Source organism: Bos taurus, chromosome 3 (assembly GCF_002263795.3).
Source record: "Bos taurus isolate L1 Dominette 01449 registration number 42190680 breed Hereford chromosome 3, ARS-UCD2.0, whole genome shotgun sequence".
Taxonomy (NCBI): domain Eukaryota; kingdom Metazoa; phylum Chordata; class Mammalia; order Artiodactyla; family Bovidae; genus Bos; species Bos taurus.
In genome coordinates this window covers 9,800,251-9,813,250 of record NC_037330.1, presented here as the reverse complement: position 1 = coordinate 9,813,250, position 13,000 = coordinate 9,800,251, and the positions used below count along the sequence as shown (strand labels likewise).

The 13,000-nt window shown below is 49.1% G+C and overlaps 1 protein-coding gene across 6 annotated transcripts in view; it reads right to left on the bottom strand.

The window, feature by feature from the left end:
* Positions 1 to 494: 494 nt before the first annotated feature.
* CFAP45 (cilia and flagella associated protein 45) overlaps positions 495 to 13,000 on the bottom strand; it is a 44,276-nt gene continuing 31,770 nt past the window's right edge. For all 6 annotated transcript variants that reach the window (XM_015461478.3, NM_001038219.2, XM_005203548.5 and 3 more), the window contains 5 exons: positions 9,881 to 10,027; positions 7,330 to 7,443; positions 6,542 to 6,735; positions 1,076 to 1,300; positions 495 to 698 (listed from right to left, as the gene is read on the bottom strand). In XM_015461478.3, the coding sequence (XP_015316964.1) occupies positions 620 to 698; positions 1,076 to 1,300; positions 6,542 to 6,735; positions 7,330 to 7,443; positions 9,881 to 10,027 (759 nt within the window). In that variant the 3' untranslated portion in view covers positions 495 to 619. The remainder of the gene's footprint in view (positions 699 to 1,075; positions 1,301 to 6,541; positions 6,736 to 7,329; positions 7,444 to 9,880; positions 10,028 to 13,000) is intronic.

Here is a 13,000-nt window from a genome sequence, read left to right as displayed (position 1 = left end):
GATGGGAGATGGGGCTGGTGCCTGTGTGGTGACACTACCAAGAGTTGAAAGGGCTCTGGCAGGAAAGGGCTGAGAAAGGAGGGTGAGCCCCAGGTCCAAACATCACCCTCTCAACATTCATGGTCTGAGACATAGGCATGTGCCTGTAAGAGCTGTGGCACCTCCTTCCCCAGCCCTTGCCCCAGCCCCTCCCTGAGACAGCATCTCTAGCTCCTTGCCATGAAATGCCTCTGCACTGGGCATGGAGTGGGGACAGAGATCAGACTGAGCTGAAAGTGGACATGATGACAGCATGCCAGAGGGTCACCAAAAAAGCCAGGAGACCCCAGGACAAAGGGACCACCTGGCTTAGGAGGGTTGAGCATGAGAGAGAATCCTTCCATTTCTGTCTGCGACCATCATACTGCCCACAGCCCAGGGCCCCCATAACCTATTTTTTCCCCATTTAGTCCAGAGCAGCCACATTTCCCACAGCAAGAAAGCTGGACTATCCCTTAGAGAAGTAGAATAGATTTAATCTATAACTCAGAACTGTCTAGATTAGCAGCAGTTATGGACGTCAAGAGCTGGGGAGGAACCTGCCCCCCTTGAAGGCATCTTGAGGGGCAGAGGGGTTCCCTCAGTTCACAGAAGTGTTGACTGGGATGTTAGCTTTGCGCTCAGCTTCAATGCAGTACTTCTCAGGAAGGCCGGTGGCTCTGCAGGGAAAACAAAGGGTGGGCATAAGCGGTGGGGATGGTGGGGAGGGGACCAAAGAGACAGCAGAAGCAGGCTTAAAGAACCTAGGGATCTGTATTCCTGAGCCTGGTCCCACCACCCATTCCCCAAACACATCCCTGTCAAGGCTCCAGCATCCTGCTAAGGAGTTCCCCAGAGAACCAACCAAGGAAGTCCCAGTTTTAGAACATCTGCAGGAGCCCCCTTCAGAGGGCAACAGCCCATGTGAGCCTGGAGTCGGGCAGGAGCCCCTCCCCACGCCCCTATCACCGTCCCTTCCTTCCCCTAACCCTGAGCCTTCCGGGCTGCCTCCCTGGGGAAGGGGAGAGCAATGGGGGAGGAAGGGACCCCAGTGCACCTCAGCTCCTCGAGCTTTTTCCTCTTGATGTCTTCAATGCGCTCACGCCGCTTCTGGGCCTCCTCCTTGAGGCGCCGGCCCTCGTCGAAGGTGGCGATCCGGGCCTGCACCTGCTTCTGCTGGTTCTCCCGCACCTGGCGCCGGAGCTCGTTGGCGTGCTGTAAGCGCCCTGTAGCCTTTTTCTCTTCCTCCAGCCGCTCCTTTTCAATCTGCTCTCGCTGGGCCCTGAAGGAGGGACATGGGCTGTCGAATGGGCTAGGCTGAGCTGCCCCAACCCAGGGAAGGGTCTGGGGGAGTTCCTGGGTGGGCTCCTCTAGGAACATGCTTCAGAGACCAAAGCCCTCCCTCCCTTTCTGTGGCTCAGAGATCAAGCCCAAAGGCTGTTCCCAGTCAGGCCCAGGTTCAGGGGCGTGTGACTCTATGCCATGGGCATGTTTAGAAGGGCCCCTTGCTTGGCCTAAGTCTCTGCTATTTTAATTGTTGAACAAAGAGCTCTATATTCTCATTTTTTACTGGGCCCTATAGATTTTGTAGCTGGCCCTACACCCAGGATTTCACCCATCGGAAACTATTTATTTATTTTTGGCTTTGCTGGGTCTTCATTGCTTCTCGGGCTTTTCCTTTCTTTTCTCTAGTTGCAGCAAGCAGGGGCTACTCTTCGGCTGTGGTTCACAGGCTTCTCACTGCAGTGGCTTCTCTTGTTGCCGAGCACAGGCTCTAGGGCGGGCAGGCTCCAAGAGCCGCGGCACGTGGGGTCAGTACTTGCAGCTCCCAGGCTCTAGAGCGGACTCAGTAGCTGTGGCACATGGGCTTACCTGCCCCGCGGCATGTGGGATCTTCCCAGACCAGGAATCGAACCGAATCTCCTGCATTGGCAGGTGACTCTTAACCACTGAGCCTCCAGGGAAGCCCCACTGGAAGCCATTGTCCTACTCTGCTCTCTGGTAACAATGCCTGACTCCTCTCCAGCTTGTTCTGAGATAATCTTTCCCCCTCTCCCTTACTTCCCTGCCATTATCAGTAATAATGACATTATCAAAACCAACAAAGAGGATGCTTAGGAAGTTCAAAGAAGTAAAATCTGTGATCTTGGTTCTCCTTAATTGCTGGAAGAAGAAGGAACTTTGCCTGTTATCTCTTACTTCTCTTCCTGCTCCAATTCTAAACTTCTTTCAGGAGCCTCTTCCACAAGAAAACTTAATTGAACCCTGACACCCGAGGGAAAATGGCTAATGTAGACCAGATATGTTCAGGAAAAAAAAAAAAAAGCTCAAATGAAATGCATTCACATCTCAGAGGAAATGCAATCATCATAGGCCATCTTGAGCTAACATCTTATTTCTTTCTCAGTGTAATCAAAAATAAAATATAAAATCATCTTAGGCCAGGATGTCTCAACTGAGGTCACTCATACCCTAACCAAGAGCACCACTTCCCTGACTCACTTCCTTCAGTCATCTTCCAAGCTCCGCCATGCATGGTGTGTCCTCCAACTCCGAGCAACTCTTTTTTGTTTTTTTAAGTTACTTATTTGTCTGCACCGGGTCTTAGTTGTGTATACAAGATCTACACTCCGGCATGCAGGGTCTAGTTCCGACCAGGAATCAAACCAGGGCCCCCTGCTTTGGGAGTGTGGAGTCTTAGCCACCGGCCCACCAGGGAAGTCCCCCAGCAACTCTCTTACATCATGCAGATACCTTCCAAATGTCTATACCTTCTACAGAGGCTTCTCAGTTTATCAAAAGAAAACTGCTGACACATCTGTGAAAGCAGAAGACTCTTCCCCTTGCCTTGCCATCATGTTCCTACATAGAAAACAGTTTTCTATCATTTCATATGATGTGAAACAGGGTGGAAATGGGGGACCTATATGTGTCACCAGAGAGCCCCTGAGGTGGCATGCAATCGGAAACCTGAACAGGAAGGGCCCAGTTATTCCACAGGATTGGGGCTAGGATCCTGGAGCCTGGCTGCATTACCATCATCTGGGGACTTTCAAAACTACTGGTGCCTGGGCCTCACCCTAGACCCATTCAGTGAGAGTTTCTGGCGGTGGTCCCTGGGCACCAGTACCTTTTGTTCAGTGAGAGTCTCTGGCAGTGGTCCCTGGGCACCAGTACCTTTTGAAAGCTGCCAGGCATTTCCAAGAACCACTGAGTAGGGTAGGTCAGCTATTTATGCTTAGTCAAGAGGCTGACAGTTAAAGGCATCCCTCTGTCCAGAAGCAGGAAGTCCATATATAGGCCATAGAGGAGGCCATGCTTTTGTAGTAGGAAAAGCTCAATTGCTGACCATGGCAGAGACGCTCCTAGCACGTGGAGACACCCACCATAGTGATCACATGGCCCTGGAGACACCAGGTCTGGATGCTAACCTAGAACAAATGGTGAGATTGAACTTCTCCAGAGGGCTGGTCTAGCTTTAATAACTGACTAGTCCATGTGCTCCAGGCAAACAAAGCAAAGAAGGGACAAATGGGTCAGTGGCAACAGTAGGGCTTTAATTTCTTTTCATTAACATGTATTAGTGACTGCTAATCCCAGAAGGCAATGGCACCCCACTCCAGTACTCTTGCCTGGAAAATCCCATGGATGGAGGAGCCTGGTAGGCTGAAGTCCATGGGGTCACTAACAGTCGGACACGACTGAGCGACTTCACTTTCACTTTTCACTTTCATGCATTGGAGAAGGAAATGGCAACCCACTCCAGTGTTCTTACCTGGAGAATCCCAGGGACGGGGGAGCCTAGTGGGCTGCCATCTATGGGGTCGCACAGAGTTGGACACGACTGAAGCGACTTAGCAGCAGCAGCAGCAGCAGCAGTGACTGCTAAAGGCAACCCAGATGTCCAAGAGCACAGAGGCTGGGGAGGGCAGATATCTAAAAGGCAACCTGGAGTGCAGGAGCAGAAGCTTTGGGGCCGTTAAGGAAACTGGCATCTTTATCAGATATCTGGAGACCATGGCATGACCCTTGAGGGCAAGGAGAGCTACAAAGCCAAAGGACATCACAGCCAATGGAGGTAGGCTGAGGGTCCACAGTCCCATACAAGTCCAAGAACTTGGCTCCAGCAAGGACGACAATTCCTATAGACTGTTCTGTCTCTGCCCAGGGATCCAGGGGCCTGGTCTGGCATGCAACTAACTGGGGCAGTAGCAAGAAGGACTAAGAGCATGTAGACCAAGAAAGCTGGGCTGCTCCACTCAATCTCTACCTATCTGAGCATAATTTCGGGCTGCTCCACTCAATCTCTACCTATCTGAGCATAATTTCTGCAATTTGTACCACTCTGCCGCAATTCAAATTTCGTTTGTTTCATTTGTATAATTTTTTTTGGTTTAAGCTTGGCTGCACTTCACAGCATGCAGGATCTTAATTCCCCAACAAGGCAGCGAAGTTCTGTTAGCACTGAAGTGCTAACCACTGGACAACCAGGGAATTCCCCAGATTGTTTCCTTTTTTTATTTTTTTAATCTTATACAGTCTGAACCAGAGTAAGAGGTGAGTCTTTCCCAGTTAGGCCAAAACAATTAGAGCTAGGAGAACACCACAGGGGCCCGGTCTGGTGGTGGCAGATGTAACTAGTAGAAAGTAGAGCCACTGAGACTGCTGGCTGCCTTGGGGGAGGAGGAGGGAGACAGAGACAGTGCGAGATGCGAACACTTAACTTCCACTTACAGCTGGAATCATCACTGAGCCAACAGAGAGAACAAAAGTAAAAGGATAACGAGCTGGTGAGGCAGGAAAGGTGGATGCATACAGGTGAGATCCATCCAGATATGAGTCCCTAATATCCTTCCTACATGAACGGGCACGGATGGTGTTTTATTCATCTCTAACATCAACACCACAGCATCCAGCACAGAGCCTTGAATTCATATGCTTAATATATATTTGTCAAACGAATGGCAAAGACCTCCCTTAAAGCCCTGCTCTGATGACTTGCAACCCAGAGCGTGTGAGTTCTTCTCTCTCTGTCCTCAACCTCTCCTGCTGCAGTTTCAGCCCAAACTTGCTGAGGAACATGGAGACAGAGACGGTAGAAGGGCCCAGAGTTATATCTTTATTCATACTTTTAATGCTCCTGGGTTCAGTTCAGTTCAGTCACTCAGTCATGTCCGACTCTTTGTGACCCCATGAATCACAACACACCAGGCCTCCCTGTCCATCACCATCTCCTGGAGTTCACTCAAACTCAAGTCCATCAAGTCGGTGATGCCACCAAGCCATCTCATCCTCTGTTGACCCCTTCTCCTCCTGCCCCCAATCCCTCCCAGCATCAGAGTCTTTTCCAATGAGTCAACTCTTCGCATGAGGTGGCTAAAGTACTGGAGTTTCAGCTTTAGCATCATTCCTTCCAAAGAAATCCCAGGGCTGATCTCCTTCAGAATGGACTGGTTGGATCTCCTTGCAGTCCAAGGGACTCTCAAGAGTCTTCTCCAACACCACAGTTCAAAAACATCAATTCTTTGGTGCTCAGCTTTCTTCACAGTCCAACTCTCACATCCATACATGACCACTGGAAAAACCATAGCCTTGACTAGACGGACCTTTGTTGGCAAAGTAATGTCTCTGCTTTTCAATATGCTATCTAGGTTAGTCAATGGCACCCCACTCCAGCACTCTTGCCTGGAAAATCCCATGGACGGAGGAGCCTGGTAGGCTGCAGTCCATGGGGACGCAAAGACTCGGACACAACTGAGTGACTTCACTTTCACTTTTCACTTTCATGCATTGGAGAAGGAAATGGCAACCCACTCCAGTGTTCTTGCCTGGAGAATCCCAGGGACAGGGGAGCCTGGTGGCCTGCCATCAATAGGGTCGCACAGAGTCGGAAACGACTGGAGTGACTCAGCAGCAGGTTAGTCATAACTTTTCTTCCAAGGAGTAAGCATCTTTTAATTTCATGGCTGCAATCACCATCTGCAGTGATTTTGGAGCCCAAAAAATAAAGTCTGACACTGTTTCCACTGTTTCCCCATCTATTTCCCATGAAGTGATGGGACCAGATGCCATGATCTTCGTTTTCTGAATGTTGAGCTTGAAGCCAACTTTTTCACCCTCCTCTTTCACTTTCATCAAGAGGCTTTTTAATTCCTCTTCACTTTCTGCCATAAGGATGGTGTCATCTGCATATCTGAGGTTATTCCAGCACAAGCTGGAATCAAGATTGCCAGGAGAAATATCAATAACCTCAGATATGCTCCTGGGTAAATAATCCCAATAACCCCCAATTCCTTAAACACTTCCAGGTGCTATTAAGATATTTCCATTCTCTAATAAAACTCTTGGCTCAAGTGTCTTTGAAATATTTACATCACCCATCTAGGTAGAATGCCCCACATGACCGCAGTCAAGGTGGCTGTGCATCTGTCTACGGACATGCCAGAAAGCACCTGTCCACCCTGTACGGACCGTCCCTGCCACAACACTCGGAAAGGAAGCCGAGGGTCCCAGCCCCTCCTACCGGAGAATCCTCTCGAACTCATCCCGGTCCCGTTGCACCTGGACAGCCAGAGTGTGCTCCTTGAAAGCCACCTGTTCTAGTCGACTTTTCCGCAGCTTGGCCTCTGTTTCCATCTTCTTCTGTGCGTTTTCCTTTTCTTTTCTGCGCCACTCTCTGTCGGCAACCTCCTGATTGCGCTTGGCCCGCAGGGCATCCTGGGAAAGGAGAGGGTGAGGGAGGCCAGTGAGGGCGCAAAAAACACCCTCAGGTCCCTTTAGGAAGACGCCTGCTCCAGCTGACCCAGCCTGCTTCGAGAAGCCTCCGGAATTTCTCTAGCAACAAGGTTATGCTACGAGAGAACAGACGGAAACCTGTCATAGAACTTTCAGGTCAGAAGACACCCTGAAGGGTCATCTTGTCCTTCCCCCCCAACCCCCAGCTTATCCCAGTCCTTCTCCTATACCTCAAACAGCTCCAGGCAGTCCTGCGATTGCTTCTAATTTTAAAAACTGCTAATGATGGAGATGCCACAGTTTCCTCCTCCCGTGACACATTTCAATAGTTAAGGTTGAAAGTTCTTTATGTGGCAGCCAAAAACTTTCTCTTGGATGTTAGGCAGGAAATGCACTCCTCAATGCTTGCTGCCATAGGTGTGGGAGCAGGCCCACCCCTCCATCCTCAAACTGCTGAAGTCGAGGTACCTTGCATCCTCTCTTCTATACCCTCACCCTCGAGGCCATTTTACAGGCTGTCAAAGGAGTAGTTAAGGGGGTGTGAGGGGCTGAGGGAAGCCAAGATCGAACAGGTACCTGCTCTGCCTGGTAATCCTGGGCTTTCTCCTGCATGGCCCTCAGGCGGGCAATCTCCTTCTCTTTCTCCCTCCGGATTCTCTCCTGCTCAGCCTCAAACTCTGCTTCTCGGGCCTGCCAGGAAGAAAAGATCTCATAGAATGGCTCCCATCTGCCCCAGCCTTGCAGAAAGAAACTGAGCCCCTGTCTGTTCAGTATGCCCCCTACCCCTCCCTGACTCCGTTTTTTAAAATTTATTTATTTTTAATTGAAGGATAACTGCTTTTTAATTGAAGGATAATTGTATGACTCCTTTTAATGTAGGGCAACATGACTAGCAATGCATAGCTATGAAACTAATCAGCATTTGTAAGAAGCTTCACTGCTTACAAAATGTGTTCTCCTGGTAATATCCCAGAGAGTTCTCACAATGTCTCATGAGATAGATATTCAATATGAAGAAACTAATACTCATAAAATTCAAGGGTCCTGTCCAAGACTGCACAACTTGTAAACCACCAGACAGATTCACCTACAAGTGAACCCAGACTTCATGCTCTGTCCTCTACTTCACAATTTCCAAGTTGCAAGGCCTCTGGGCCAAGTTTTTAGAAATAATAACTGTGGCTTCCTGCCTGGCTTATAAAGTACAGCAGGTGGAAGTTATCTCATTAGTCCTTGGGCAAATGGCCAGCCATGTGATGTCCAGTCCCCCCAGCGGTTGGCAGTTACCTAAGGACTGAGCCATCAAAATTAGTTCCCTTTGCCACTTCTCTGAAAGAGCAGACATATCCCTAAAAGCTTTCCATATTCTGGGGTAGTCATAAGACGAATGGCTTCAGTTGGGTGGAAATGTGATCATCCCATAGAGAATCTTCCTTAGCCTTGTTCTACCTGTCTAGACTTCTGTGCACCGCAGTGAGTTATCTGCTGTGAAGTGTGCATGGCTGGATGTGTGTCAAGCTGGTCTCTTTGCTCAGCGTTGCCCTATACGGCAGGGCAGGGAACTCTGGAGGCTTCCACCAGCAATCTCTACCTTCAGGGCAGCCTTTAGGGGCAGCCTCAGCTGTAAGAGTGGAGACCACTGTGAGGTCAGGGAGGGGCTTGTGATATCCTTGGAGACTTATGGTGGGTTGTGGTCGTGCCCAAGTGCCCAATCCCTTCGCCAGTCTCCACCTCTCTCAGCTCCTTCTGCTAATGACCTTTCCTGGTATGAAGGTCATACATTGTCCTCTCCTGGTCAGAAATCTAGGGCAGTTCCTCATCATTCCACACTTGCAGCGCTGCTCAAGGTCCAAGGCCTCCCCAACAACTGCTCTCAGCTCTCCATCATCTCACCACCTCATTTCCCATCACAACCACCAGAGACTCTCTGCTGCAGCCAATAGACCTGTTCACAACTCCTACACGTGACTGGCTTATTATCACCACCATCATCCACTCAGGAACAGTTGCTGACATCCATATGAGGTACATGATATTATTCTAGGTATGTTCAGCCTAGTCTGATAACTGGACACTCTGAGGCATTTAGGATCTTTTCCATCACTGAGTTACTAGGTTGCAAGAAGTGAGTGATTAGATGAGACAACACACACAAAGCACTTAGCACAGAGCCCGTGCACAGACTAAGCACTTGATAAATGGTTAGCGGCATGATCGTTATTATACAGAAACCCAAGTTCCAAGTCTTGCATTCTCACTGTTCCCTGCATATACCTGGCATTCAATGAAGAAGCCAGAACCAATAAACAAGCTTTGTTGAGCTTCATTTTCTGTGGTTTGCATTTGGAGTATTGAGGTATATCAAACATGCCTTTTCCAATTGTACCCACACTCTCCTCCAGTAAGACTTCCTTAGAGAAGTGTGGTGTCATCACAGAACCTCGAAGCTAGGAGGGGAGACAGGACTACCACATGAGGAATTGAATAACTGTCCTCCCTTCTCTTCTCACAGAAATCCATGTTCACTCCATCTAGACCATGTCTAAAAGCTTTTCTTTGCCCTCCATTCCTCATAGACCCCAATCATGCCATCACCCCAGAAAGAATCAACGCATTCACGAGCTGCATATCTCCCTGGAACTGTTCTCATGCATTGCTCTCTGCTCCACAGTGTGGTTGAAGGCTCTGCTTTCCAAATCTAGCACCAAGTAAAGGATGCCCAAGATAGGAATCTTCGCAAGAAATTTACGGAGCAGCTGACTCATAATTACTGGAGATATAATTATCCAGGTCATGAGGAATCCACAAAATCTCCACTTTCACCAATTGTTTTAATTTTCTTCCCTGCCTGAACCTGACCCTCATCCCAACTTCCAATCAAAGGTGTTAACAAGGGTAACACGCTAATTAGGGTGTCCTTTGCAGGCTATTCTCTGGTAATGAACAAGGAGACTGGCCAGGTAGAAAGGGAAAAAGAAGCCAGGCCCTTGAACTAAGGACGTAAATTTTCAGGCTGATGACGTGGCTGCCTTCTGTTGAGTTCACTCAGGACTCATGTCTGCCCCTCCCTAAGACAGACATTCCATTCCTACTCAGAAGTCCCAGGCACCAGAAGGCGGGTCCCTACCATCTTCTTCTTGGTGAACTCCATCACCATCTGGTCGGCCAGCTTCTCCTGAGCCAGCAGCTCTGCTTTCTGCCTCTGGTTTTCATCGTTGATGCGTTTGATCTCAGCCTGCATCTTCAGCTTTTGCTGGTGCCTCTGTTCCAGGTCCTGCCACCAAAGGGAGAGAGCCTCAGAGAAGAAGAAGAGAGACAGAAAGATACTGGCCTACCAGGATGGAGAGACACGGATGGAGGCAGGGAGAGAGATGCACGCTCTGCAGTCTAGCTCTCATTACTGGCCTTGATTCAAACTATTCTTTCCAGGATCGTCCATGACCTCTTCTAGCCAAACAGCCCTTGACAGTCTTCATCCACCTTGACTTTGTGGAAGCCTTGACACTGTTGATCTCTATTCAGTCTCAAGGAGTAAAGGCTCTTAAAATTCTACTCGGTGTCTCCCACGTGTCAAGTAAAATCCTATCACTTGTTCATAATGTTTTCCTCTTGCCTTCAATTCCCTTCTCCTATTCTAACCCAAATTTTTGGTCTCTGTTCAATAATGATAATTAAAATAATAAAGTATGACACTAATTGAGTACCCTTTTTTGGCCATGCCACAGTATCTTAGTTTCCCGACCAGGGAGGGAAACCTTGCCCCCTGTAGTGGAAATGCAGAGTCTTAACCACTGAACCACCAGGCAAGTCTCAAGGAAGTCTATTCTTATGAATAGAAAGTACTTTACATAACTTTATATAACCTACCTCTAATACCTAAGTGGACCCCCAAACCCTGAAAATTAGGTCTTGTTACTGGGTGTTCTTTGGAAGGACTGATGCTAAAGCTGAAACTCCAATACTTTGGCCACCTTATGCAAAGAGTTGACTCATTGGAAAAGACCCTGATGCTGGGAGGGATTGGGGGCAGGAGGAGAAGGGGACGACAGAGGATGAGATGGCTGGATGGCATCACCGACTTGATGGACATGAGTCTGAGTGAACTCCAGGAGTTGGTGATGGACAGGGAGGCCTGGCATGCTGCGATTCATGGGGTTGCAAAGAGTCGGACACGACTGAGCGACTGAACTGAACTGAACTGAACTGATCTTTCTCATGCAAATGGAAAAACTGAGGCCCAGAGTTTAAGTAACTTGCCCAGGACCATAGAACTAATAAACTCCAGAGCCCAGAACTTTGGAACCCAGTCTATCTTAATTAAAGTTCCAATTGTCTCTGGAACTCTGACTTGATTGCCCCAAGTTTTCATTCTCTCTGCATTTCTGAATTCCCTTTGCACCTAGGATGGTGATATACCTCCTGGGATTTGGTTAGATGCTGCTTTGTGGGGCCCACCAACTTCCTGAGTGTTCATTCTGTCCCAGCCAGAGGACAGGGACCACGTGTCACATGTCTTCTCTTTCCTAATACTGAGAGGAAAACAGCAAATACTCAATAATGAGGCAGAGAAGATGGGGAAGAAGGTGAGAGGCAAGTGAGAAAGGGAAAAAAAATCTCAGAAGCACAATGAGTAATGGAGATCAGAGTCCTCATCATCTTTGAATGGGATGGGAGCCTTTGAAAGCTCCCAGTGGTCAGACCACTTCTGAGCACATCCCCAGGCCCTAATGCAGGGGGGCACTGGGATCGTGTGCTGGGTCCTCCCTATCCTCTCAAACTTGGACTCCTTGCTTCAAACTCTCGTACCCATCAACTCACCCCACCTCCCACACTGCTCCCAGCCACCTCCACTTCTTCGAAGACTAACCCCCACTAGTCTTCCCAGTTTCTCCCCTAATGCATCCCAGGCAACGCTGCTGGCCCTCCCCCAGCTTGGCTCGCTGCCCTGTTCAGGGCCCTTCCTCCAGGGAGCCTCTGAACAGAAAAGCACAGTGCTGTCTGCCACCTGCCAGGTCCGTGTGGTGCCTGAGTCATGACTGCCAGCATTCCCTCAGTCTCCACGCACGAACGCACGAGCCTCCTGGCTCACTCCACAGTCCCTGTCCTGCTGCTCCAACTCCCATAGCCTTTCTTCCTCATCTCCCTTTCTTCTTTTCCTTCTTACCTTTTTTTCCCCATCAGTTTTAGGCCTGACATTGGTATTCAGAGTGAAAGCAAAAGTGTTAATCCTTCATCTGACTCTTGCAATTCCATGGACTGCAGCCCGCCAGGCTCCTCTGTCTATGGGACTATCCAGGCAAGGATCCTAGAGCAGGTTTCCATTCCCTTCTCCAGGGCATCTTCCCAACTCAGGGATCGAACCCATGTCTCTTAGGTCTACCTGCACTGGCAGGTGGGTTCTTTACCATCTGAAGGCAGTATTTAAACCCACTGACCCTCAAAGCTAGAAAAGCTGCTGACTTCTGATCTATGACACACATATAATCATATATTCATTAACTTACTTCTTGCCTTATTTACTTTTTTTGGTTTGTTTTTGTGGGTTCATTTCATTTTCAAGAAACCAAAGAACTTTCCCTGTTTCTCATCTTTGAAACCATTGCAAAGCAACCCCACACTGACTCCCGACACTCTCTGCATCTTGCTAGCAAGCTGGGAAAAACTGTCCCTGCACCACCAGGGGGCTTCACTGGTGGCTCAGCTGGTAAAGAATCCACCTGCAACGTGGGAGACCTGGGTTTGACCCCTGGGTTGGGAAGATCCCCTGGAGAAGGGAAAGACTACCACTCCAGTATTCTGGCTTGGAGAATTCCATGCACTGTTCGCAAAGAGTTAATGCCGTTCTAAACTGGTGAGGCAGAGGTTTCTATCTCTGCTCCATAATACTTCCTGGAGTCTCAGGGAGTGCCTAGAAGGACAGGAAAAGGACAATGACATAACACCTGAGTAACTGTTGACTCAGTGACACCTGGAACTCTCTCAATGAGCCCGTGCGTGTGTTCTCAGTCCCTTTAGTTGTGTCCAACTCTGTGCAACCCTGTAGACCGTAGCCTGCCGGGTTCCTCTGTCCATGGGATTCTCCAAGGCAAAAATACTGGAGTGGGTTGCCATGCCCTCCTCCAGGGGATTTTCCCAACCCAGGGATCGAACCTGTGGCATCACTTGCATCTTCTGCATTGCAGGTGGATTCTTTACCACTGAGCCACCTGGAAAGCCCCCTCAATGAGCCCACTGGAGAATTTGGATT